Genomic DNA, 27,847 nt, shown 5'->3' on the forward strand with positions numbered 1-27,847 from the left:
TGCAGTCTGGACACCTTTTATTTAATTTCAAGAATTCCCTTTGCACGGCAGAAAGGGGTCCGAGGAACGCAGAGCAGCACGGATGAGGGGAAGGGCAGCAGAGGGCTCACACACGCGCTCCCCAGCTGGGAGACAAGTGGGATGGATGGCAGGAGCGGGAGTCATTCTTGACGCCAACAAGGGTCCTGGGGCGTGCCACCCCACCCCAGTGCCTGGCCATGCAAGACGCAGAAACGGAGGCTGTGGCCCATCAGGACCACAGAGCAGGTGCGCTGACGCAGGGAGTCCTCTGGGCGCCTCCCGAGGCGCCTGCAGGGTCTGGAGCAGGGGAGGGTCTGTGTCCATGTCCACGAGCTTGGTCGGTTAACAGACAGCACCAGTTGGGAGGCTCAGGGCAGCAGAGAGACTGAGGCTCTCAGACGCTAGCACCTAGTGGCCCCGGCCCTCCTGGGAAGAGACTCACTTCCTCGATGGCTGCTCTTGCAGCAAGAGCCTCCCCCTCACCCCTGTGCCCTGGGGAACGAACAGATCATCAGGATGAGGTCTGAGCCAGGGTGCTAGCTGCCTCTGGAGGGCCAGGTCACTGCTGTGCAGTGGAAAGCTGCTGCTGCACCAGGTAGGGGGGAGAGGAGGTGGGAGGGACAGGCTGGGGGCCGGGGGCCCTCCCTCCCGCCCAGCGGTGCCCACACGGGGAGAACCTTCTGGAAGCACAGCGCTGGGCATTTTCTAGGCAATCTGCTCCCCATTCCCAGTAACCCCGTGAGTTGGCCCCTGTTGCTTCTGATTATTCTTGGTGGGTCAGGGGAGAGAGAGAGGAGAGAGACCAGGCCAGAGAGGTCTCTCACGTGCCAGAGGTAGGCAGTGTGTGTGGTGAGGACACTGCGCTGGGGGAAGGGCTGTGACCCCAGCCCTGCCCCTCCCTTCTGCGTGATCTCGGGCAAACCATCTCACCTGTGTCTCACTTTCCTCAGCTATCAAGTCAGGAAAATCCTACCCCACGTACCTCAGAGGGATAGGCTAAGGGTGAAAATGGATAACGGATAGAAAACGTGTTTAAAAAAGTATAAAGCGCCATTCAAACGCGAGGGAGTGTTGTCACCACGGAGATCCGCCCCTTAGCACGTCCCTCCTCTCTCACCGGGACACCTTCGCTTCCTTTTTTAGGGTCTCTTAAACTCTAGGACCTATCTCTTTATCTCAGAAGGGTTCCGAGACTCCCCGGTGGCTTCCCCTGATCACAATCTGTGACCCCAGAGGCCCAATGGGCACGCTAGGTGTCTGGGGGTGGGGGTGGGGTGCCGGAAGAGGCACCTTCCCTGCGCCGGCCCCCTTGGTCCACCCTATGAGAAGAGCTGGGCTGTCCATTCAGGCCGGACAGGTCTAGGGGACCCCTGCCCCACACTCAGGGGACCCCGTCTGGAGTGCAATTCCTGTTCCCGATTTCCAGCAGGTGGCGGCTAGAGGGAGGGAAGGCGCCCCGAGAACCAAGGGCAGGATCGGATCGGATCGTGGGGCCTCAGGACGCCCCCAGGCTCGCCCCCGCCCCCTGCTCCTGCCGCCGGGCCCTCCCCTCCCCCGGCCCAGCCCTAGTCTCGCTCCGGTGGCGCCTGGAGGGGCCGCTGGGCGCCGAGGCCCGGTCCGCCGCCGCTGTGCACGCGCAGGTGGTCCTTGAGCGACTCCTTGTAGCGGAAGCTCTTGCCGCACTCGCCGCACGTGTAGGGCCGCTCGCCGGTGTGGATGCGCTGGTGCTTGAGCAGGTTCTGCTTGCGGATGAAGCTCTTGCCGCACAGCGCGCACTGGAAGGGCCGCTCGCCCGTGTGCAGCCGCTGGTGGTTCTGCAGGTGCTCCTTGCGGCTGTAGGTCTTCTCGCACTCGGAGCACTTGTAGGGCCGCTCGCCGCGGTGCGTCATCTGGTGGCGGATGAGGCCCGAGTGGCAGTTGAAGCTCTTCTCGCACTCGGCGCACTCGTACGGCCGCTCCTTGGTGTGGCTGCGGTGGTGGATGACGAGGCTCTTGCGTACACCGAAGCTCTTGCCGCACTCCGGGCACGAGTAGGGCTTGCTGCGCGCGCCGTGCAGGAGGAGGCTCCGGCGGAGGCCGCCCGGGCAGCAGCTGCCGCAGCCCCCGCCGCCGCCGCCGCCGCCGCCCGGGCCCCCGCCCGCGCCCCCCGCGGCCCCGCCGCCGCCGCCGCCGCCCGCCTGGCCGCCCGCCGGCGCCCCACCCGCGCCCCGCTCCCCGGGCAGCGCGGGGAAGCCGTCGTCCAGCAGCGCGCCCCCGCCGCGGCTCGGGGGGCCGCCCGCGTCCTCGGGGGGCGCCGGCAGCGGGGGCAGGCTCTGCGGGGCGGGCGGGGGCTGCGGCGGGGCCGGGGGCGGGTTCTTCACCATCAGCAGGCTGTCACCTGGGGGGGGGGGGGAGACACGAAGAAGCGACATGCTGACACGGCTCGCTCCAGGACTCACGCCGTCCCTGCAAGGGGGCCCCGGGCCTTCACTAGTTCCTCTGCGGCTTCCTGCGAGTCACAGGCTAGCCGGGCCGCAGCTCCTCTAAAGGATGAGGGGATTGAACAAGGCAAACCATCACGTTCCCTGTGCTCGAGGGTTCCCCAACCCTCGGAGCTGCAGAGCCACCAGCTGGAGAGCACCTGAAGCGGGTCAGGCAGGTGGCACGCAGTTACGGTAGGAAACAGCCCCAGATGCCGGGAGCTGGTGGGCGGAGGAGCGGTGCTCTGCGGAAGCCCCCTTGGAAGGCGGAATCGCCTGCAAATAAGACGACTTAATTGTACTCTGACGTTCAGTGCTGATTTGCCTCGGGAGAATCTCTCGACTGGAGGGCAAGAGTTTGCCAGAACCTATCCCAAGTGAACAGCCTGTCTGAAGGCCTACAGGAGGGGGATGCAGGGGGCCAGGCGCATAACCACCCTGCGATTTTTGTCTCCACTAAGCAGGCAGCCTTCCGCCTTGTACAGCGGCGGGGTCAGCTGGGTTGATATGAGTCCCACCCTGGCGCCTGACCCCCACCTGGCCGCGGAGCACATGTGACTGGCGCTCTCCACATCCTCGTGTGGACGTGGCTGCCCAGCCGGCCTCCCCAGGAAGCGCCTGTCTCGCTCCTGCGATGATGCCCTTTCCTGCATCCCTGAGTCTCCAGGGTTCACGGTCCCGCGCTACCTTGGGGTCAGTGGGGCACACAGCCCAGGCTCTGAGCATCCGAGCAGCGGTCTGAGGCCCAGGACTCCGACTTCCAAGGCACCACGGGGCTCGCTGACTCTATTTAGCAGCCTTCTCTATCCTTCACCCTCCATCACCTCCCCGATGCCCAGTTCACAGCCCTTTCTTCCTGCAAGAGCCCCCTCCCCGTGACACGTGCTCCTTAGGCGACACCCCTAAACAGACCGGGCCCAGCCTGCCCCCCTCTATCCCAACCAACACTGACCAGGCAGAGGACCATTTCCGCAGGACACGGGCCAGGGGCAGGGGCCACCGTGACTCTCCGGGCCTCAATCCAGGATGTCACGCCGTCAACCCTGCAGGTCTGGCTGTGGCCTGTCACAGCTGCACTGTGGGCCTCTACCCGATTGGCTACTCTCACTCCTTCGTTATTCCCAAGAGGACCCTCAAGGAAACCACGTGCGCGTAAACCTCCATCTCAGGGACTGTTTCCCAGGAAACCCAACCCCGAACAATCCTAATCCTACTCTGATCATCCTTCAAACTCGGAGTGAGCACCAGACCACTTCTGCCAGCTGCCTTCCTGCGCCCCGGCCCCGCCCTCGTTCTCCCTCCTGACCCAGCCCAGCTCCTGCGGTCCTTCTGCTCCCCTCTCCTCTGCTGGGCTTGCCTGGGGGACCCCCAAGCAGTGACAGCACTCAAGTAGCTGAAGACTGCTGGAGAAGGTCACACACCTCAAACCCTGGCACCCCGGCCCATGACTCAGCACGCCCCACTTTTCCACTCTCCATGGGGATTATGTCACACCGCCTCCTCCCGCCTCTAACATGAGGACGAACTCCAGAACTCACCGGCCAGTAACTGATTCAGATACAAGCACGGGACCCTGTTCTGGCCGATGAGATGTGTTTGCTGGGAGGCTTCCGGGAAAGCGTCCTCACTCCTTGGAGACAGTGCAGGAAAAAAAGACGGCCTTTCCTTTCCCTCTGGGTCTGGAGGTGATGCTTGGAACAGCTGTGGCCAGCTTGCTCCATCCACACCAAGGATGACCAAACAAGCAGTTGGAAAGAACCTGGGTCCTTGATAATACAGCTGCACCCTTGAACGAGCCGAGGCTAAAACTGGACTACCTCTTAGTTACGTAAGGGAATAAATGTCTTCATTCTTTAAAGCAGTTTGAATATTCCATCAATTGTACGTATGTAAAGAAACCCCAGTAAAAACTCTGGACACAGAGGCTCGGGTGCGGTTCTCTCGTAGGCAACGTTGTCACTCGTCACTGTGCGGGGAGCATACACTCCCGACTCCACAGGGAGTGGACAACAGCAGCTTCATGCTTAGGACCCTCCCAGGCCTGGGCCTGCGGCTCCCCCCTTTCATCTGGTTCTGACTTGAATCCTTTTGCTCTAATAAGACTAACTGTAAGTATAGCACTTTCCTGAGTTCTGTGAGTTGTTCTAGGGAATTACTGCACCGAGGCATTAATGGACACCCCTGAATTTGCAGCCAGCTGGTCAGAAGTGCGGGTGGTCTGGGGACCCTCGAACTTGCAGCTGCTGTGTGAGGTGAGAGCAGTCATGTGGAGAACGAGGTGCTTCACCTGTGAAGTCTGGCCTAATTCCAGGCAGTTGGTGTCCAAAGTCCCTGCAACCTGTAACTCCCCAGTCCATCTAGCCCCAGGCTCTCCAACTTCAGACTCCTGTGTTCATCTGTCACCTTGACATTGCTGCCTGGATGTCATCTCGAGTTGAACGGGTCCAGAGGAGAAGACCTAATTCACACAGCTAACCTGCTGCTTTTCCAGGACTCACCGTTTCCGCAAACAGCACCGCCATTCGCCCAGTGTTCCCGGATCAAAACCTAGCAGTCGATCTTGTCTCCTCATCCGCCACAGACAATCCATCAGTTATACTGACAACCATCACCTCCTGACCCGGTCTCTACCCACTACGTTAGCTCCTACATGGTTTCCCTGCTTCTGGCTCTTTCTCCCCACCTGACTCCAGTCAATCCCCAAACTCACGTTTTAAAAATGTAAACCGGATCATGTCACCACTGTGTTTAAAACGCCCTGTTAGTCTCCTTTCACATCAGAATACAATCCAGACGCTACCCTGGCCCCTAGGTCATACGTGGTCAGACTACTCCTTGTCTGTTGCTCCAACCTCACTCCCTGCATGGCCTTCCTTACGGCCTCCCCTTCCCCAGCAGCCCCGTGGTCTGGACACACTCAAGTGCTTCTTCCTCTCCTGCCCCGACTCCCACCCTCCTGTTTTCCCCGAGTCGTTTCCCTCAGAGCATTTAGCACCCGACTTGAGCTTGTCTGCCTGCTTATCGTCCATCGCGGCCCCACAGAAGGAAAGGCCCCTGGTCCTTCTTCACCACTCATTCCAAGTGCGTGTAGTACTGCGTGGCATAGAGCGGGCACGAGGTAAATATTTGTTAAGTAACAGAGACTAAAAAAGGCTGGAATCACTGTTTTAACCAGTTTTCACCCAAGGCAGTAGGTGGGAATTTCAGGAGGGTGCTTTCAAATCGTACCCTGTGATTTGCGAGTGTGTTTTGAGTGCTGGCGTCTGGGTGGGCTGGTCTGGCCTGAGGCTCCCCGCTCTCTCCAGAAGCACCCAGTAGCCACTGAACTCCGAACTCCTAGTCATGCTTCCTGCTTCGGTGGAGCCCCGTGCACATCACCTCTGAGTGGACCAGACTTTTTCCCTGTCTTACACTAACTGTCAGAGAGCAGAGAGTAATATCCACTCATTAATATATAAAGCCAGGAATCCTTTTTACTAAAACGTGATGTCCGGGTAGGCCGACGTCTGACTTTGAGTTAAGCAGGACACCAGGTCTTTCTCTCTTGTTTATGGCAGGGCCAGGGAAGGGGGTTGGCGTGAACATGTATATATTTCTGCGTTTTACCCTCTAGCCCTGCCCCCTCTCCCCTTCCAAGCCCCCTCCAGAAGACTGACACATGATGCCACGTCTTACCAAAAGTCCACCTGGTTGTCCTTGGCAACCACAGCACTAGGTAAGTTTTAAACCTCCAAGAAATCACAGGTGAGATACCAATTTCACATTCCAACATTAATGAGCAGAAGGCAGGTTCATTTTGGGAGAAAGACAAGATGCTCTGATGTGAGGCTCTAGTGACTGAGTGGGCAGCAGAAGCATTTCCAGATACCCCTCTCTCCCAATTCTGGGCACTTCCTCCCAAATGCAAAGTTTCTAAGGCCTCCCAGAGACAAAACAACACGAGGCAAACAGTTCTATGAGTCGCTCGGCATATTCGAACTGGAGAAGGAAAGCGTTTTGGTAATTTGCAAAGCCTGGCGATTTCTGCACAGGTTTCTCACATTGTTTGCACTCACAACCACGCAGGTCCCAGGAAAAGGCTCCTTGAAGCCCACACGCTCTTAGCCAAGTTGGAGAGATCGGAAGGTAGCGCTGAGGGACAGAGATTTGGGCAGAGTTTCCTGGCACAGTGTTTGATGATCTGGCACCCCTGCCTTCAGGGCCAGGGCTAGGGATGGTGGCCTGAGTGCTGCAGAGGATGGGGCAGCATCAACCGCTATCACTTCTTCCTGCCCTCACAGGCAGTGCCCTGGATGTCCCTGTCACATCCCACCCCACCAGCAGCTTAGAAGGAGGACAACTGAAATTCTGCTTCAGACAAGGAGGTGCACTGTTCCTTTGCCATTCATCCCCTGCCCATTCCCCTGGCCCCACTCTGCTCTTCCAGACTGAGCGAAGTTTGTCCTCACGGACAGTGAGATCCGCTCACCTGGGTTTTCAATGTCCCTTCAGATTCAGAAATAACCCATGTCCTCAGCTCTGACATGGGTTTCGAGCTCTTAGAGGGTGTCAGGAATGTGAGCAAGGAACATGTGATTAACTGTCCCTTCACCACCCAATCACCTAGAGGACATTAAGCCAGCTGTTTCAGTGGTACGGCCCTGGCAAGGAATGTGAGCCTGATGCTACGTGTTACCTAATCCACCAACACATGCCAAAGGTCCTCAGCCAGTAAGGGAGCTTCCAGAAAGACCCAGGAGACCCAAGTCAGGGGAGATATTTGGCCTCATACTTGTTGGCAGAAAGAAATCCCCGCTTCCTATTTGAGCTTCAGGACCTTCCCAGTTGCTCTGGGGCGTCCGCCGCCCTGGGTGCCCTGGTGAGTGTGTCCCAGTGTGTGAGCCCCCTGCTGCTCAGGCCCCACTGCCCCAGCTCGCTCCCAGCCTGCTTGCCCTTCCCTGCTGTTAGGGGCTGAATTATACCCCCCCCCAAAAGACACATCAAAATCCGGACCCCCCAAGTACTTCACAATGTGACCTTATTTGGAAATAGGATCTTTCCAGGTGTCGTTAAGATGAGGTCATACTGGAGGAGGGCAGGTCCCTGATCCAATGTGACTCGTGACCTTATAAGACACAGACCATGTGAAGACAGAAGATTGGGGTGACACACCCGCAGACCAAGGAACACCAAAGATCACCAGCAAACACAGAAGCTAGGCAGAGGCGAGGCAGGGCTCCCCTACAGCTTTCAGAGGGAGTATGGCCGTGCCGACCCTTTGATTTCAGACTTCAGGCCTCCAGAACCCCGAGAGAATACATTTCTGCTGTTGGGTGTTTTTGTTAAGACAGCCCTAGGAAACTAACACGCCTGCCATCCTCCAGAAGCAAAGGGGACAGTGTTTTGATACAGGCCTTCAAAAGGCTGCCAGGACAGAACATCACCCTATAAGGGGCTAGGCTGGGTGAGCAACCATCCCTGTGGACAAAACAGCCAGGGACCCCGCTGGGTGCATCACTCACCGGGGCCAGAATCTAATCCGAGCTCTCCTTCCATGGAGTCACGAGAGCCCCACGGGTACGGCTGCTCCTCCTGCTTTATCCATGACAAGATGTCGTGTGCGGAGATCAGAGACTCTGTTCGGGGAAAGAAGGCAGTCTTAGAGCCTGTTCCTTTCCACCGAGCATCCCACCAAAAGTTCGAACACCGCCACGTGCAGAGGCCGCTGCTCCGCTCAGAGGGCGTGTGGCGGTTTGGGTGTCCCTTTCCCCTGCTGTCAACAGCCTCCCCAAATGGGACCTCGCTGGTGCTGCTGCCAGGGAGGAGGCTGTGTGGCGGCAGAGCCAGGATTGGGACCCAGGTCTTCTGGCTCTGTCCTCGGAGCCCCAGGGCCATCTGCGGGGCCAGGCCGGACGGGAGCCTGGCCTCTGACGGCCCACAGGACCAAGCGAGGAGAGGTCGGCCTTCCAGATCGGTGACGGCAGAAGTGGTGGGCAAAGGTCACTCATAGGAACTGCAGTGGACACCACCACCTCTCTGTCGGGAGGGTGCTTTCTCTTCTGCCCTAGACCCCTTCAACTTCCTCCCTTGTGAAGTTGTAGAGTTGACAAACGACACGGAATCCTAGATTTTACAGCTGCTTCTTTTCCTGGTGTGTGGGGTTGCGTGAGATTTTGGGGTCACAACCAGCAAACAAGATGACGCTGGCCTCCTCCAGCTCTGCAAGCATACGTGAACACACAGGCACACGCGCACACACACAGTGCACGCGGACACAAATGCACACGCACGCACGCACGCACACGCATGCCCACGCGCACACGCACGCCCACGCGCACACGCACGTGGGGCCTGGGAGACATCTAACTACTTACTATTCAGTCAAGGAAAATTCCAGGAAATGTAAATTACTTTCTTTCTTTCTGTCACAGAAATATATACAACTTTTAAAAGGCTTTTTAATTATATTTCAGAAATCAGTGAACTCACTTCAGTATCAGTTCACTGACAGTACAAATTATCAGTGTAATGATGCCTTTAAGAAATCCTCCCCACTTTTCTAATAGTTTAGATGCCAAGATGTGTACAAATTCGCCACCTGAGGAACACACTGTAGTTCATTCCCCGAGTCTTTCCCTGGCCTTTGACCGAAGTGACTCAGCCGGGCTGGTGTTCTGGCAGTGACAGAAGTCATCCTGCACGGGCTCCGGCGGCTCGCTCACCTGAGTTGGGGTCCGTTGGAATGTCCCTCTCCGCCAACTCCTGCTGAGCCCACACGCACGGGGGGTCTTCCTGTTTGATCCGGGACAGGAGGTCTTGGGCAGAAGCTGGTGAGTCTGCTTGTGGGAACAGAGCGGCAAAGGTGTCGGGGGACACGGAGGCACCCGCAAGGTGGTGCTTTAAGTCTCTCGTGTCATGCAATTGGTTCTTTTCCCTAAACATTGGCGGTAATTATTCTAGTTAATTAAAGCTTTAGGTCAGCTTGGCCTCAGTTGCTGGAGCTTTTGCCACAAATAAGTGGATACTACGGGGGGGGGGGGACATAACAGTGATGTCGTCGAGAGAGCCTTCCTGTCCTTCAGGAACTTAACTCCTTTAACCGAGGTTCATGCCTGAGGCCTGGGCAACACCGTGGAAGGAGGTCTTCCTCCTGCAGGGACCATCCAGGAAAATGACACTTTCCAGGAAGCCTTTTATCTTAACCATCTTCAGGGGATTTTTCTAAGATGTATCCTACACGTTCTTTCCTCTGCAGAGTCTATTAAACCTCATTTACCCTTTATTGCCTTCTTATCTCTTAAAGGTCCCTCTGAAGCACTGTGATGCTCTCGAGGAACGGCCGGGTGACTTGGGAAGTGGCTTTCCTCTGCTTGGGGGCTGCTATCACTTACCCAGGAGCGTGAGGCTTTGACTAAGGGGATGAGGTTTGTGGAGCTCTAACTCGCGGAGAAGTAAAGAGCTACAGGGTGTGACATCTTGTGTCACAAGCTACATCTTGTGACAGTTCATGTTACGTGTCAACTTGCCTAGGCCACAGTGCCCAGATACTGGGCCAAACATTATTCTCGATGTTTCTGTGTCGTTTTTTCGTTTTGAGGAGTGCAACAAGACTTTGAGTAAGGTGGACCGCCTTCCATGATGTGGGTGGGCCCCGTCCCACCACCTGACGGCCTTAATGGAAAAGACCGACACCCCAAGGAAAAGGGAACCCTGCCGCAGACTGCCCCGGCGCTCCAGCGGGCGGAAGCCAGCTCCTTGAATTCAACCACTCAATCAATATCTCTGTACTCACGTGCGCACACACCCACCCTGCTGGCCATCTGGGGAACTCTGACCAATAACTACACATCTTCTCTAACAGAGACCTCACGTACAAAGTCCAGCCGGAGTGGCACCGAAGAGGAGCTATGCAGACCACCTGACAGGACCGCGGCCGAGCGGGGCCTGACACAGAGGCAGCGGCCGTAAGTGCTCGCTTAAAACAACGCAAGCCCTTCCCAGTCGGGAGCAGGTCCCGCGGACCCACAGATTCGCCCCCCCCACGGGACCTGTGAGACGCCTCACGCTCAGTACTTCTGCAGATACTGCTTTCCAAGGGAAGAAAGGAATAGTTACAAACTGATATTACCAAGAAAACAGAACGGCTAAGGCCACACGAGCTGGCAACCCGCCCACGTTGCGTGCTGGGCCTGTGCCTCGTGGGAAGCCCCGCCTCTCCATCCGTCCTGGACCCGCAGTCTTCCGTTTGCAGCTCAGGCCTCTGGCCCGGCACACACGTCGGGCAACACCGCGCACCTGCAGGCCGCGTTGGGCCTTTCCTCTGCCACCCGGCTTGGGCGGCCAGTCAGCTCACTCACCGGTAATGGACTCCGTGGGGATCGCTCTTTCCTCCAGGCCCCGCTGGCCCCGGGCACACAGGGCCTCCTCCCGCTTCACCTGAGAGGACGCGTCCTGCGCAGGCACCAGGGGCTCTGCTCCTGGGGACAGAGAATCACATCGTTTGGTGCTGTTTTCATGTCTGATTGTCGGCTGGACGTTCTCGGGGTCAGGAGCACGGCTGACAGCACTGGCCAGGGAAGAGCACGGGGGTCTTGGGTTTCTATGGGCAACTCTGGGGAAGCCCCAGGAGCAGAAGGTCCCGGGAGCAGAGAGGCGATCGACATTCAGGACAAGGGGGCAGGCCGAGCGACAGAGCGAGGTGTGATAAGGCTGGAAGAGGGTTCCAGAAACAGCCCACGCTGGGCGGGTGCTCATCAGGACAGGCCATAGGTCTCCCTCCGAGTGGGAGACATTCGTCCTTCTTCTGCAACCCAGTCAGGAAGAGTGGGCCCGACACACAGACAGACAGACAGACAGACAGACAGACACACACACACACACACACACACGAAGTTAGACTGGGCAAAGGACAGCAACCCAGCCCCATTCCTGGATGGATAATGCACAGCATCCTTCTGCATAAAAGACAATAACATATCTTCCATGCAGACCCCACGACGTGACCACAGGGGCACGTTCCTCTTATGAGGGTCTATGGTGTGACGTATAACACTAGCCCCAGCAGGAGACGGCAGGAAAGAGACCACATGAGGAAGTGGAAGACACGGATCCTGGGTTCACCTCTGCCCCCAGCCCAGAGGATGAGTCACTTGCCCTCTCTGGCTCTCGGCCTGCTCGGTCATTCCATGAAAAGGCCACAGTGGTCCCTGCTCTATCTGGCACAGGGATGGATGATAACTCAGTCAAACGGTTGAGGTTACACTGCTTTACCGTGAGAGGTTACCACAGCTGCTGACCTCAAACACCTGTGGCACCTAAGACAGGGAAGGAGCCATTTAGAGGAAAGGTCCGGAAGAGGCAGATCCACAGCAACCAGGGGCTGGGGGTTGCAGAGAACAGGAGTGACTGTTTATGGGTGTGGGGTTCCCTATGATGAAAATGTTCTGGAATTAGATAGTGATGATGGCTGCACAACTTGGTGAACTGGATGATACACTTCAAAAGTGAATTGACAGCATGTGAATTGTATCTCAACACAGAGAGCAGAATGGGGGGAGGGGGCTGCCTTTGAGCTATCCTCCGGGGAAGTTTCGGTGAATATGCCCTCCACTGCAAAGGGAGGAAGGGCATCGGGCCCCGAAGGGTGAAGGCTCCTGGGAAAGGCAGAGAATACAGTTCAAGGACCGGACTTCACCTGGCCTTGCAACAGCGCTCAGGAGAGCCGAGGTCCCGAGAAGCCTCGTACCTCCCGTCACCAGGTGTGATGTTCTCGGGGAACTGGATCCCCAGAACGTAAGATCTCCCTCGAATGAGGAGGAAGCCTTGGAGGGTAAGTCTGCCTGCGATGGGCCGTCTGTGGGAACGGGGTGAGGATACTGAAGAAGACAGCCAGGCACGAAGGGGTCGGCCACGCACCCCACGCGTGCCACGCACCACGCAGAGCCCCCTCTGCCCAGCCCCCTAGGCTGGAGCCGCACCCAGGTCTAGCGCCCCCATCAGGCCCGGAGGCTGCAAGCCCCCCGCGACCCCCGCTTCCGCTTCTCTCCGGCTTACACGGGCACCTCGAGCCACACTGTTCTGACCCAAAAGACAAACATCTGTGGTGCGCTTTCTGGCCCTGAAACTCTTCCCGTGGGTGACCGCCAAACTTCAAGGGTGGCGGAACTGGCCCCACGAACAACTCAAGAGAAGCCCGCCTGGAACTCATGCAGGGATGGCGGTGCTTCTCTCCCACCCCTCCCCGCACCCAGGGCCGTCGTCAGCTGCCGTCACCTGTGTCTGGATCCATCAGGATTTCCCTCTCTTCTGGGTCACGCTGCTCCCACACGCAAGGCTCTTCCCGGGGCTCAGCCTGGGGCGGGGCCTCTGGCTTGGACACGGGACCTTCCGAGTCTGGAATGAGGGGGAAGGGCAGGAAGGGCTGAGCGAAGCTGATCCATGGGCCCCGATCAAGGGCGATGCGGAGCTCTCCCCTCCCACCCCCCACCCCAGCAGTCCTCTAGGTGGTGGCCGTTATGTGAGTACGTCAGGCGGCCTCTCACGAGGAACTATGCAAACAAGTCAACAGATCCTCCAGTTTCTGGGGTGGAAAGAGCTGGGCTCTGAAAGCCAGCAGCAGAGCGACCGGGGCTTGGCCGAGGCAGCTGGGAGGTAGCGCCGTAGTGACGCCGTTCGGCCGTAATTCCAAAATGGTAGCAGCACGGGGTTCCCTCCCGCGGTGACAGGCCCTGTGTTTACTTTCCATTCTGTTCTAAACCCTTCTGACCTCCTAGCAGACAAGCAGATCGTTTCTTGAGCCTCCGCGGGGTTTACACGTGAAGCGCCTGGCCCGGGGCTGGCGCGCCACGGCTCGAGAAGCAGCTCGGCCCCCCTCCCGGGGGCGCTGCGGGCCGGGGGGCGCCTTACCCAGGGAGGCCAGGCTTTTGTAGTTCTCCTTCACCAGGTTGTTGTAGAGCTCCTTCTGCCACTCGTCCAGGTTCCTCCACTCGTCCTCCGAGAAGTAAACGGCGATGTCCACAAACGTCACCGGGACCTGGGCCAACAGGACTTTTAGTCCGGAACCTCCTGCTCGCTCCTCCCCCAACCGACCCCTCCTCGGGTGGCACCGGGCCCGCGCCATCCGCCGCCCCCGCCCTCCCCACCCTGCCCGGCCTGCCTCCGTGGGGTCGGTCGGCTCTGTTCCCGATCCTCCTGTGCCTCCAGTAACAGTCATGGTCACCACTACCTTTTAAAAATCAAGCACTCAACCACATCCTTTGTAATTTCACTTTTAGGTAAACTGGGTACCTGAAGGTAAAGCTTTTGGCATTCGGGGCGACAGGCACGCGGTAGGTTCCTGGAGTGCGTCTCGGTGAGCCAAGAACGATCAAACCCCGTTGCAGAACCTGTGCTTCAGTCAGGCCACCCCTAGGTACACAGTCGCGTTTCTGTCACTAAAACTTGCCTGCGCTAAGGCTCCGGAATCTTCATCTGTTTCACGCACCGCTCTATCCCAAGCATCTAGAAGCGCGTAGTTTGGAGTCCATCAGTATTTGCTGAATGCGCCGAATAGCTGTTGCCAACACTAGGAAGGTCCCACTGTGGCCCGAGTCATCCAGCGTCCAACGTCAGTCACGTGGTGTCCAAGGTCATCTAATCTGCTCCATAAAGCTGCTATTTCGGTTCGACAAGGATTCTCGTCTGTACTCGTTTCAGTCACTCACCATCATGGCCTCATCTCGGACAGAATTGTTCAAGATGGTTTCACTTCCAAGACTTCAGTACCTGAGCTTCACTTCTCTGACCACAGAGCCTTACCTCCTACCACTTCCCCATCCCTGCTGGACCAGCCTTTCCCGCTCACTCTGAAATCCAAGCCCTCGGTTCTCCCCAAGGCCCTAACCCTAGTCCATCGGTCTTTGTACCTGACACATGGCACCTTTGTGTGAATAAGAAAAGCAGCACTCTTGGTGTCAGGCCTGCTGCTGCACTGCTTGGTAAGTGGGCAGTGCCCATACACAAATGATAAATGCCAGCCCTGGCACCAGGTGCTCATCAGCCTAAGGGCGACTGGGCAGGTGCCATGTGCATACCTGTATGTCACCCACTGACTGATAGCTCACTCCCATCTTTAGAAGCGGAACTAGAACTCCCAATTCCCTGGACCTTCCACCAGACTTCGGCAAATCCCCAACCTGGGAAAACGGATACAGACCACTTTCTTCATTTTAATTCTCTGCTCTAGATAAAAGTCACAAAATTCTGCAGGTGACAACCGCCACACACTCAGGCCTCTTGGCTCCAGGCTGCTTCGGAAGCCTTTTGGTGATCTTGCTGACATCTCCCCGTGGTCCCCGGGAGGCTTCTTTCGCACCCTTCCCTCTCGGCAGTGCTCCCCGGGCCTTCCGCCATCTCCTCTGGTCTCCCCTTGGTGGCAGGTCGCGGTTGGCAAACTCCCGTATCTGCCCTTCTTCTTGACAAGCCAGCACCCCCGCCCCCCTCCCCCGCACGAGCCCTGCATTTCTCCTCCTCCTGCCTGTGAAACTCAACCCAAACCACCTTTTCCCTTTGGCGTTTTCCGTCTCCCCCGGTTCCCCCTTCAGGACCCCCAACCCGAGAGGAGCCCCACTCAGCTCAGCCACCACACTTAACGCATCCCGAGACACACGTTCTGTGCTTTCTTCCCAATCCAGGCATCCTTAACCCCCGAAATCTGTCTATAAGCATCCCCTACTCTCTGGGACCACATCCTGAGAGGCCATCAGCCTCCTGCTGTTAGCTTTCACCCCTTCAGACCTCTCTGAAAGGTCAGACCGCCTTCCTGGAATTTCCTCCTGCTTGGTTTCCACGAGCCCGCCCGGTTCACCTGGTGTTCTGTACTGCTCCCCCCCCGCCCCGCCCCCGGACCATGGTTCTGCCCTCACCCTGCCCTGTTTCCTCACTCTCCCCTTGGCAGTTTCATTCTTTTCACAGGTTCAGTGGTTACCTCTTTGCAGATGACACTCTGCAGCTTTCCTTCCTCCCTTCAAAGTTCACATTTCAATAACCTTATGAGTGGCTTCATTTATTCATCTTTTTTTTTAAGATTTTTTTTTTGATACGGACCATTTTTTTTTAAGTCTTCATTAAATTTGTTACAATATTGCTTCTGTTTTATGTTTTGTTTTCTTGGCCGTGAGGCATGTGGGATCTCAGCTCCCCGACCAGGGATCGAACCCGCACCCCCTGCATTGGAGGGCGAAGTCTTAACCACTGGACCGCCAGGGAAGTCCCTATTCATCTTTTAAGTACCTCAAACTAAATGTATCCAAAACCAAGTTTACTATCTTTTCCAGCACACCAACTCCTCTGCCTCCCCTTCACCAGTCAAAACTCCAGAATCATAGTCCCACAATTGGAAACAGACGTCACACTGGAAAAACCTCACTCTGCTAGGATGCAGCAGAACCCTGAGACATGGGCCAAGATTGCAGGGAACCTACAGCCTAGCCAGACAGGAAGGAATATCCATGAATTATCCATGAACAATTAACCAATTAATAGAACCCACGAGGCACAGAGAAGCTGAGAGACAGCAGCCTTAAATTCGAATCTGACAAAGAGAGTGCATCTAGCAAGGCCAAGAGTCTACAATAAATTAAAACTATTGCCAGCAACATTCATTAACATTCTCATGGTGCTTTATGGTTATGGAGGTTTGAAAACATGTCTGAAAATTCTTTGACAATCCCTTCACAAAATAAAACCCTAATTTTCCTCCTCTGGAGTGCAGGACTGAGTGACTTGCTCCTAACAAATAAATAAAGAAGTGATGGTGTACAATTTCTAAGACTGGGTCATAAAAGACACTGTAGCTTCCATCCTGGTCTCTCTTTCTGGATCACTCCCTCTAGGGGAAGCCAGCGGCCATGTTGTGAGAACGCTCAAGCAGCCTTGTGGGGCAGGTCCAAGCGGTGAGGAACTGGCTAAGGCTTCCTGCCAACACAGGCGAGTGAGCATCCTGGAAGCCGGTCCTCCAGCCTCAGTCAAGCCTTCAGATGACTGCAGCCCCGGTCGTCAGCTTGACTGTAACTTCATGAGACTCTGAGCCAGAACCACTCAGCTAAGCGGCTCCTGAATTCCTAACCCGCGAAAATTGTAAGATGATAAATAATAATTTTTTTAGGCTGCTAAGGGTTGGGGTAATTCGTTACATGGCAACAGAGAACTACTACAGTGAGCTACATGGTGTTGTCCCATCAACGAAGTCAGTTAATCCTCACGACTCCACGAAGTAGGCGTATTATCATCTTCATGTCACGGATGAGAACACTGAGGCTCAGAGAGACCACCTGGGAATTTACTTACTGAGTTACTGACTTACACTTCACTTCCTTCCAAAGAGGAATTGAGGAGGCTCAGAGACAACACAAAACATAGCTGAGCTGCGGCAGGCAAACCGGCACGTGGCAAAGCCAAGATTCAAACCCAAGCCTTCTAATTCTGGACCCCACAACCATTCCATTGCTCCGTGAGGGCACGTGTCAACTCAAGACCCCCAACGCCTGGCCCAACACACAGAACGCACAGCGGGGCCGGGACGCAGCACCGAGTTAAAATGCAGGGCGCAGACAAGGGCAAAGGGCAGCGTGGGAGGAGACGCCCCCTATGCCGCCCAGCAATGTGTTATATAAGCCAAACGCTACAAAAACGAGGCCCTGGGGGCTGCAGTGGTGGGGGTGGCTTAGGGAGGAACCAAAGCCACTGTTAGAACTCAGCTCTGCGTGGCCTCAAGGCATCACTGTCCAGCACTTCCTCCGGCAAAGCCACTGGGTTGGCTACCAGATACAAAGACTAAGAAGGCCCAGTCCCTTACGTGGAAGTGTGAGCCCTCCAGCTGGAGAGTCATTCGGCAAACATTTTTTTTGCTATAAGCCAGGTACTGTTGTAGGCACGGAGACACTGCAGTGGACCAAGCAGAGGGAAACCAACCAAGAGACAAAAAAAAAAAAAAAGTAAGTATTTAAGATGCCTGATGTTATAAGTGCTTTGGAGGAAATGAGAGCAGGGACCAAGGAAAGAGTGTGCTGGGATTGGGTGGCCAGGAAGGGACAGCGATCCAGTGACAGCAGAGCAGGACCCCTGATGGGAGCGACGGGGCGGGGGCCCTTCAGAGGCGGAAAGTCCTTGCCATGGGACCGTGCGGCGCGAGGAGCGGGCAACAGGGGGTGAGGGGGAAATGAGGTCGGATGGGTGGGCCAGAGGGAGGCGGTCACTGACGAAATGGGGGCTTTTATGCTGGATAAGATGGGGAGCCATTTGGGGGGTTTTAAGCAGAGCTGTAATATGCCTGATTTGTATCTCTTCTTCCTACTTATTGGGGGTAGGGGGCAGGGAAGAAAGTTACGAATATTTATTTTTTTAGCCTCGCTGTGCAGCATGCGGGATTTTAGTTCCCCGACCAGGGGTTAAACCCACGGCCCCTGAAGTGGAAGAGTGGAGTCTTAACCACTGGACTGGACTGCCAGGGAAGTCATGGCTGATTGATATTTTTAAAGGATCACTCTGGCTGCCCTGCTGAGAATAGACTGCATGGGGGCGGGGCCCAGGATGGAGACAAGAGGGCCAGGGAGGAGGCCGTGGCAATAATCAAGACAGGAGGCGACGATGGCTTCAACGGACCAAGGCGGGAGCCGTGGAGGCGGGGAGGGGTGGCCGGGCTGTGCATATGTTTTGAAGAAACATCAGACGGTATTTACTACTATAGCGGAAGTTGGGTGTGAGAAAGAAAGGAGAGGAGGCTGACCCTCAGGCCCGTGGCTTGGGCAGCTGGAAGGACGCTCTTGTCTTCGATGGAGAGGAGGGCGACTTTGAGTAGAACAGGGTTCGGGCAGAAATCCGGGGTTCAGTCTGGTCGAGTTAAATCTAAGATATTTACTGACATCCTGATGGAGATGCTGAATTAACAGGTAGGAACGTGACCCTGCATTCAAGGAGGAAGCCTGGGCAGGATACAGAGACAGGGCGGGAGGGAAAGACAGCCTTTGAGAGTCGACAGCATCTAAAATGCTGAGCCTGGATGAAACCATGAGGGAGGGAGTGTAGACAGTGAGCAGGTCAGGACGGAGCCCGGGACCACTGCAAACACTAGACGTCAGGCGAAGGAGGGGAAGCAGCAGGTAGTGATGCAGGAAAAGCAGCAAGGGGTGCGGGGATCCTGGAAGGCAGGCCAACAGGTGATTCAAGGAGGGAGGGGTCTCCTGCATGGACTGCTGCTGACAGGGCAGGGAGATGAAGACCGGGGCTTTAATACCACGGCTTTAACAACCGTTGGCTTTAGTACCACGGATGTCATTAGAGCCTTGGCAAGACCACTAGGATGGAGAAGTGGCAGCAAAAGCCTCAACCACGTGGGTTCCAGGGAGAATAACCCAGTCACCAATTTACTGCAATACTGAGAATAGAGGAACGCGTTAAATGTAGACCACAGAGGATGCAACAGCAGAATCCAGAGAGTGAGAAATTCCACAGGACAGATGGCCTAGTTTCTTCCACAGATAAACTACAAGGAAAAAATGAGAGCGATGAAGGAGGAACTTACAGATTGAAAAGACTTAAGAGACACAGCAATCACAATGTGTGGACTTATCTAAGTTCTGATTCAGGCAAACTAACAGAAAAAATATATAATATTTTTGGAAGAACTGAAAATCTGAACACTGACTGGATATTTGAGTAGGTTGAGATGTTTGTTATGGTAGCGATAATCTTGAGATTATTACTTTAAAAAATAGTCCTTACCTTTTAGAGCTACCCACTGAAATGTTTACAGTTGAAACGACTGCTGTCTGAGATATGCTTCAAAATAAAATGGGAGGGGGATGCGGGTAGGGAGTGAGATGAAACAAGATGGTCCAAGAGCTGATCAGTGCAGGAGCTGGACAATGGGTTCATGAGGGTCCATCACACAATTCGATCTACTTTTGACTAGGTTTGAATTTTCTATAATAAAAAGGTTTAAAAAGGGAGAGAGAGAGAGAGACAATGGAGGGAGAGCTGGAGACAGCAAGTAAAGAGAGCTCTAAAGAGGAGCCGAGAAATGAGGCAGCAAGGGAGGGAGTGTTTTTATTACAGAGACGGGCGACGCTGCAGGTGGAGGTGAGCTAGTGGAGAGGGAGGAGGTGACGATGCAGGGGACAGAGGGGAGATGCTGCGTGACCTCCTGGAGCAGATGAAGGGGTGGGGCGCGAGCCCACGGTAACAGGAAGGCGGAGTACACGCAGCTGCACGTGGAGTCTCCGGAGGGTGACCTCAACTTCTCAGGGCCGTGCTGACCGAGCCCGCAGGCCTGATGAGCCGGGGACAGCACAGAGAAAACGGAACAGGAAATGGAGCGTGAATTCTGAACTGGGAGGAGGGCCCACCGGGGGGTGGGGGGTCACGACTTAAGGGGACTCTGGTCACTTGGCGTGGTCTGGGTCGGTCTCCGACCACTCAGAGGAGCAGACACAAAGATAACCAATGACAAAGGGTCACTTGCAGGTGCCGAGGGGAAAACCCAAGCACGAGGCGCTGTCGGGATCTGCGGACGCCCAGACACCTGCGGAGGGACTGGGAACGGTGCGGGCAAAGTCTCACAGGCAGGACCCGCGGGCTCCGGGGGGAATGGCTGGAGGCCAGCCTCGCTGCGGTGGAACGTTCCAGACGGAGCGGTTAGAGCGGAGGCGGGCTTTGGGAAGAAGACGCTGAAGTCAGGCAACGGGGAGCCAGGGACGCTTGTGAGAAGGCCTGACAGAAAGAGCGCTGTCCACGTGGGCCGCTCCTCTCCGCCATCCCTGCCCCTGGGGGCCGCCACTTACCTTGGGGACCTCGCCCTTGCTGCCCGGGGGCAGCCGCAGGACCCAGAAGTTCCTGTTCCTCAGCAGGTTCTCCACGTTCTCCAGCCGCCTCTGCAGCAGCCCGTACTCCTGCAGCAGGGTCCCCAGCACCGCCCACTTGCCCTCCATGTGGTTCCCGAACTCCACGGCCGTCTTCTCGCAGTCGGCCAGCTTCTTCTCGGCCGTCCCCGTCCGGCCCTCCAGGTTTAGCAGCTGGCTGGCCTGGGCGTCCACCTTCCTCTCCACGGCCTGGATGGCGGCCACCACGGTCCAGAGAGAGATCTCTGCCGTGGGCAGCTGGGGCTCTCTCATCATGCGGTCGGGGAAGACGGGTGCCCTATCTGGGAAGGGTGGGAACTGAAAAGGCACTGGTCGCCGGGCGTCCATGTCCCATTCCTGAGCCTGTGCGAGGAGGGAGAAAGGGACAGCGGGGGTGAGACCCTGCGCGAGGAGGCAGGGGGGCCTGAGAGCAGGGGGCGGCTCACCAGATGTCGCAGAGTCTCGCGCTCCCGCCGAGCCCCCGCCTCTCAGGCTGTGGTGTCCCTTAACAAGCCAGCAAGAGCTCGGGCAGCTGCCCACCCAACCCGCCCACTTGGCACCTGCAGGAGTCAAGCTGGCCACTAGTTTAGCGGCCCACCTTGACCCTTGACGGGTCAAGGCTGGGGACCCCAGCCTAAAATGTCACGAACCACTTTCCTTGGCGAGCCCGTCTGTTTTCTTCACGGGCTAGACCTAATGATGAACTCGAGAGCTGCCCGGTGTTTGCTGTTTCACAGTAAAAACGTTCACGTCAGTCATCTGCCCCTAATCTTCCCAGCGACGTCTAAGCAGGTTAGGGCAAGAATGACTATCTATCTCTGCTTTAAAGATGATGAAATAGAGCCACAGAGAAGTGGCCGGTCGTTCCACAGCACCTCGCTGCACTGTCAACTGGAGTAGTTCTAGGTGCTGCAGGTGGCAAAAAACGCAGTTCAGGTAACTGGGCTGCCACCTTTCTCAGAAGGGCTGCGGCCAAGGGAGACACTGGGAGCCCGAGTAAGAGAGCAGACGAGCGGCTCTGTCTCCTTATGTAAGTACGTATTCCTATTTTCCAACATAAAAGTGGGTTTGCCAAAAAATGTCATTCACTGAGGAGAGGAGGAGGGGACATCTCTAAGAGGAAGAGAAGACCTCCCAGCGCCCTCTGCTTCCCAGGGGGGAGGGGTACCTGATGTCCCGGCTGTCTGGTACTCCCCCAGCTCTGGGTCCTTACCCTGGAGGGCGAGGTCCCCTGGGTGCAAGTTAGGAGCTGAGCCCTATGACCAAGAGTGGGGAGGTCACTGTGCACTGGTGACCTGGGAACTGGCCCCATACCATACCAGCACCCAGGGCTTACTGGACAGCAGGGCTGAAATGGCCTCTCCTTGCCACATGGGACAGGAGGAGGTGTCATTTTCTGTTCTCTCCATTGCTGCTGAAGAGGCCCTCAGGCTGGGTGAAGTGGGGACCTGTTACTTAGAGGTGAGCTGGGCAGGTAGGGACAGGCATGCTCACTGCCCTCTCTAACTCAGAGCAGCTGTGACAGCCACGGAGGAGCATCACCCAGCTTCCAGGGAATCACTCCTGACATGGGAGAAAGGGCAGCAGGACCCGGGCCCCAGACCCTGCTCCATAAGAGGCAGTAATATTTCCAGCAAAGCCGTGTTACTGGGTCTCATTCAGGCATCATTCCATCCTGGCCTACAGAAGGGGGCAAGGGCTGATGGCAGAAGTTCAGAGAGTCACTGGGCCCAGTTTACTTTTTGTAGGTGTTGAGGAAGAAAAATTTTCCTTCTACCCTTCTAGGTTCTTCGGCTGGTCTAATAGGCGAATTGACATAAGGCAGATTAACATGAGAAAAACAAAGTTTAAAAACATGTATACCGGGGCTTCCCCGGTGCCACAGTGGATAAGAATCCGCCTGCCAATGCAGGGGAAACGGGTTCGAGCCCTGGTCCGGGAAGATCCCACATGCCGCGGAGCAACTAAGCCCATGTGCCACAACTACTGAGCCTGCGCTCTAGAGCCCTCGAGCCACAACTACTGAAGCCCGTGCGCCTAGAGCCTGTGCTCCGCAACAAGAGAAGCCACCGCAATGAGAAGCCTGCACACCTCAACGAAGAGTAGCCCCTGCTCGCCACAACTAGAGAAAGCCCGCGTGCAGCAACGAAGACCCAATGCAGCCAAAATAACTAAATAAAATGAAACAAACAAACAAACAAAAACACGTATACCTCCCGTATACCTGGGAGAGACCCAGAAAACTGAGTTACTCGCCAGAATGGCCCAGGCCACTACCTTAAATACCATCTTCAGCTAAAGACAGAAGATGATGTTGGGGGTGGGGGGGAGTCAGTCACAGGAGGTGACCAGGAAAAGAACAGGACACAAGGGTATACGGGTTTATGCAGATGTAAGTCCTTGCCTTCTCCATTGGTAAGAGTTCTTAGAGACATTGAGTCATGCTCCTCTCCCTGGAAGAGCGATGGCGATTTCTCTTTTACAGAGGGAACTCCTACTTGGTTTTCAGAGCTTCTCCTGTGCCTGCAGCTTCTCTAAAATAACCATCTTAAAATAATCCTTATGCCAAAGAGGCATATTTTGGGGTGGCAAATTCTGCTCCCCTACACAGGTTTGGAGACCTAAAGCTGAAAAATGATCAAACAGGACACAGCAACTCCTGGCCGACCTGTCAGAACCCGGCTGGCTGAGAACCAGGCCAGGGACAGAGGAGGCTCCGCGGGGGGTCCAGCCCAGGGTCAGCTCCCACACTCTCCTCCGGGCAAAGCTATCCAGGCCTCTCTCAGCATCAGGTCCTCGTGTTTTACACACCGCTCTGGAGCTCTGACTCCGGAACTGGGATCCTTATGGACCTTTACGAAATGACTGGTGCCTATTCTCAACCCCAGAGGCGCTGATTTAACCGGTCTGGACGAGCCTTGGGCGTCAGGAGTCTTAAGCTGCTTAGGTGCTTCTAATATGCAACCAAGTTTGCCCACCGCTGGAAGGAGGGCAGAATCACGTCCCAGCGGCCCCTTCCCTCCGTCACAGCCGGTGCCGGCGAATGGTGAATCGCTCGTTATGCTCGGTGAAAGATGGCCATACAACGTTTAAAACATCTTTTCGTCAGAGTGGCCGCAGTGAGACCTGACGGGGTACCCTGCGCGCCCACGTCGCCGGCCCGGCGCGAGTGCGGCCGGCAAGCCCCTCGGCGAGCCCGGGCCGGGTGGGTGACGCGCTCACGGCCCCGCCAGGGCCCGGGGACCGCGCGTTCCGGGCCCCCCGCCCCGCGGGGCCTCCCCGGGCGCCGGCTCTGGGCCCTGCCGGCACGCGGCCTCGGGCGCCCTCCGCTCCGGGGCGCGGGCGGGGCCTGCGAGGGCGCCGGGCCGGGCCTGCCGCGCGAGCCCCCGGCGCCCCGGCCCACCCGGCCTCCGTCCCCGGCCCGCGCGGCCCGGGCCCCCAGCCGCCCGGCGCCCACTGCCCGGCGCCCCGCCCCGCCCCCACGGCAGGCGGGCGGCCATGGCGCCGGCGGGGGTGCACCCACCTGCATGGGCGGCATTCCCTCGGCCATTTCCCCGCGCAGCGCCGGCTCCTGGTGGCAGACCTCCTCCGGGGGCAGAGCCTGCGCCCAGCTCCAGCTCCCGCTGTCCAGCCCCAGGCCCTGGATGCCCAGCTGCTGAGGCTGCGGCCGTGTTGACACAAACTGCATCCTGGGAGCGCTGTTCCCCGCTCGGGCCGGCCAGGGAGAAGAAGAACGTTTTCCAGGCGCCTTCCCCCTCGCCGGGGCCGGACAGCTCCATCTACAGCCCGTAGGAGCAAACAGTCCCTTTTGGCGGCGCTCCCCGCCCCTCCGCCGCCCGCGCGCCAGCCAATGGCTTCCGAGCTCCTGCCCGCCTGCGGGGACCAACGGGGCCGCTCCGGGGCCAGGGGGCCACGGCCGCCCCCAAAGTGGCCCTGCGCGGGTATGTCTCTCAGTGTGAGATGGCCTGCCCTAGAGTGCCCAGCGAGGCAGGCGAGCCCTGGGGCTGGATTTCTGTTAATTCGGCTAATATTTATTGGGCATCCCATCCCAAAGGACCTGACCCTTTTGAAAAATTGGCAATTGTCTCCAGACTCTTTGTTCTGGCCTTTCCTCTTGCCTCACTCCTTTGCAGCCTTCACCTCCCCACTCTCCCTCTTCTCAATCCAAATTTACCTGGATCAACTCCAGGCCTTTGCATTGGCCTGGATGACTGAGAAGTGACCTGGTCTGTGTCAGAAGAGGGCCAAACTCTTCCTCCCAGGTAAGGTGCACTCACTGCATTTTAACAGCAGCCTCTTCCAGAACCTTTAAATGTAAGTCAACGTCACTTTGAAACGTCAGGCCAAGTCAGAGGAGGAGCGGGGGAGAGGACAAGATAGGCTGAGGGAGAAGAAATGGGAAGGGGAAAACTCATTCACTCATTCCACAAATATTTACTGAGCACCTACTATGTGCCAGGTGCCGCTTGGGCAGCGGGTGGGCTTTGCAGTTTGATATACCTGAGTTTAAATTCCAAAATCACCACTCATTAGCTGTAACTGTGAGCAATTTCACTTCTCTGAGCTTCATTTGGTCTCTTCATATATAAATGAAGAAAATTTTTTTTAAAAAAATAAAAAATAAATGAAGAAAATAATGTCTATTCCACAGTTATAAATCAAATGAGAACAGTTCTTATAGGCACTCAACAAAGGTAATTATCTCCAAAAGGTAAGTCCTTGTAATTATCCTCAAAATAGTGTCTACTCTGTCTTCCTAAATGACTAGTCCCTATCTTGTTAAGACAGAGATCTCCAAGGCTGATTATCACCCAGTGTAGAGGCAGACCTTCCAGAGAGTCAACCCAGACTGGTGCTCTTTTGTTTCAGTGCATTTAGTATATGAAAGGGCATTATTGGTCCAAGTGAGACATGTACTTAGAGCACCGTACTCAGAAGGACGGTTATCAAGTACTTTCTCTGCTAGGCATACTTCCAGGATAAAGAATGAGTATCTCACAGACTTAATACTATTCTCGAGGAGCTTACAGGTTAGCAAAGGTTATGTTCCCAGAAGTCAGTGACTTTCTTCCCTCTGTTCCTTGGCCATAGGCTGCCCCCGATTGTAAATATCATGTCACTATTATTAGAGGAAACTGGCAAGTAGAGTCTGAAAAGCTCCAAGTAAACTCATTTCCACCAGTGAGACACATTTCAGAGCACACATTCTGACCTATATACATCAACATCTTCCCCCGTTCCTAGAGGTGGAAGAGAAGCTAGGTTAGTCCCAAGGGTTTAAGCTATCTTTTCAATATAAAGTAGTTAAAATTACTTCCCTTCCTAAGCATTAAACTACTTATAACTACTTCTCTTTTTACACAATAAGATACCACATAGTATATCCACTTTACGTTTCTCCTTCACAGAGGGTGAATTTTGCACACACAGAGCCATTGTACCTTCACCCATGGCGGCCAGAGTTCAGTTCACTGTCATGAGATATGATATGAGCAAAGCTACTCAAGTCAAACAGAATTTAAATGCACAGGCTTCGTGGTACTAGCATTATCTTATAACTGCCAGCCGTATCAACCACAGGTCACAAAAACCAGGAGTGGATACAGCAGATGCATGGTGAATGGGGGGACTGGGGGACACTTCCCAGAAGGAAAACAAGAAGGGCACGAGGAGGGGGCTGCTGTCCATGGACCACGGACTCCAGTGACCAACGGGGCTGATGGGGCTGAGAGATGCGAGGGTGGGGGAGACCCTCGCTGGGAGAGGTGTCCAGCCCTCAGACTTGTTTCTGTGAGTCACTGAGTAACTATGAGGCAGTTGTCCAACTTTCTGAGGGGGGAGAATAAGCCACTGGATGAAGTGGATTGTAGATGTCAAGAATCATCGTTCATAAACATTTCTTGTAGGGCAAGGACCCGGGGCCGGGCCCTCAGTCTCTCAGGTGGGAATGGGCTGCTTCTCATCCCCTCACCTAGGAATTAGATAGCTTCTGCTCAGGACAGGGTATTGGACAGGTGAAGGATATAGGAGAGGCCGAAGGAGAGGGCATTCAAAAATGCCAGAACATTTCTGTGTTGTGATGGTTGCTTGTATGCATGAACTTGACTGAGCCAAGAGATGCCCAGAGAGCTGGTAAAATGTTATTTCTGAGTGTCTGTGAGGGCGTTTCCAGAAGAATTTAGCATTTAATCCAAGACTGATTAGGGAAGATGCCCTCACCAGTGTGGATGGGCGTCATGCAATCCGCTGAGGGCCTGAGTAGAACAAAAAGGCAGAGCGGGAGCAAATCTGCTCTTTCTTTGAGCTGTCACAGCCACCTCCTTTCTGCCCTTGGACATCGGTGCTCCTAGTTCTTGGGGCTTTGGACTCGGAATGAATGACACCACTGCTTTTCTGGTTTTCCAGCCTGCAGCTGGCAGATCATAGGACTTCTTGGCCTCCATAGTTGCATGAGTTAATTCCTCTGATAAATCTCCTCGTATATATCTCTATATATCCTTTTGGTTGTTTCTCTGGGGAGCCCTAACACACGTGTCTACCACTCCCTAATCCCTGGCGCTCCCTGTGCACTCCGTGTCCTCTCAACAACTACAAGCTTTATTTGAGGAAGCAACCCTCTAGATTCACTCTTAGCTAAGTGAAGAGGGTAACCAGATCCGCACTTCTACCTCAGTGTCGCTCCTTGCTTAGTTTAAAAAGCAGCCTTAAGGACTGCAATGTAATCCTCAAGCTCTCCTGACCCGCTGATATATCCATGGTTACAACTTCCTACCTTCACTTTAGGATGCCAACCTAAAGTGCCAACCTCCAAGGAAGGATAACACCTTAGGTTTCAGAGTCACTGACATCCTAAGTATAATTAAAAATCAGAGGCAAGACTATGTGAAGGGGAGGGTCGCTGGGGGTAAGGTGATAAAGCTCCAAGAGTACTTAGAAGAGGCAGAAAGTGTTAATGTGGGGGACACAGTCAAATATTTTGTATTATACAGTTTTAAGGTCAATTTGCTCTTGCTAATGAGTTTTCAATATCCTTGCCTTTTTCAGATCCACTTTCTGCCAACATTTTGATTCAAACTTAAATGCCCAAACACACACATACACACTTTTTTTTTTTTTCCCTCTCTCCCTCTCCTCTCTTTCTCAGTGCCTTCTGAAAATTTCTCCTTTATACCTATGCAAAGTTTGGAGAAAATACTACTTTTCCCCTCTTGAATTTATTCTCAGCCTACTTCAGGTAGGCATGCCATCACTTTCTTTGCAAGTCTCGACACAGTAGACGAGCGAAGTTCTCTTCAGTTCTTAATGACTCTATGGCACTTTCCTCGATGTGTGACGGCTTGGTGACTCAGTGAGCTACTCGACAGTCCTATACACAGGCACCAGGGCTCAGAAACCCTTTATGCAGAAGACATGTTTTATGTTGGTGATAACTGCAGTACATCCTCTCGAATCTTCTCAGTGGGCAACCCTTCAACATTTAAGTGTGGGGTGACTATTTTTGTTTGTTTGTTTTTT

General features: G+C 55.4%; 1 protein-coding gene across 1 annotated transcript; it reads right to left on the reverse strand.

Annotated features, from left to right (window-relative positions):
- On the reverse strand, nucleotides 1-24,162 carry ZNF282 (zinc finger protein 282). Its single transcript, XM_059074271.2, has 8 exons — nucleotides 23,856-24,162; nucleotides 20,276-20,695; nucleotides 13,365-13,491; nucleotides 12,732-12,851; nucleotides 10,817-10,936; nucleotides 9,182-9,295; nucleotides 7,982-8,095; nucleotides 1-2,398 (listed from the first exon to the last, which is right to left on the reverse strand). Exons 1-8 carry the CDS (start codon nucleotides 24,018-24,020, stop codon nucleotides 1,587-1,589), a joined length of 1,992 nt encoding a protein of 663 aa, XP_058930254.1. The 5' UTR covers nucleotides 24,021-24,162; the 3' UTR covers nucleotides 1-1,586.
- Between the last annotated feature and the right edge of the window lie 3,685 nt (nucleotides 24,163-27,847).

Source organism: Kogia breviceps, chromosome 9 (genome assembly GCF_026419965.1).
Source record: "Kogia breviceps isolate mKogBre1 chromosome 9, mKogBre1 haplotype 1, whole genome shotgun sequence".
In the NCBI taxonomy this organism is placed as follows: domain Eukaryota; kingdom Metazoa; phylum Chordata; class Mammalia; order Artiodactyla; family Physeteridae; genus Kogia; species Kogia breviceps.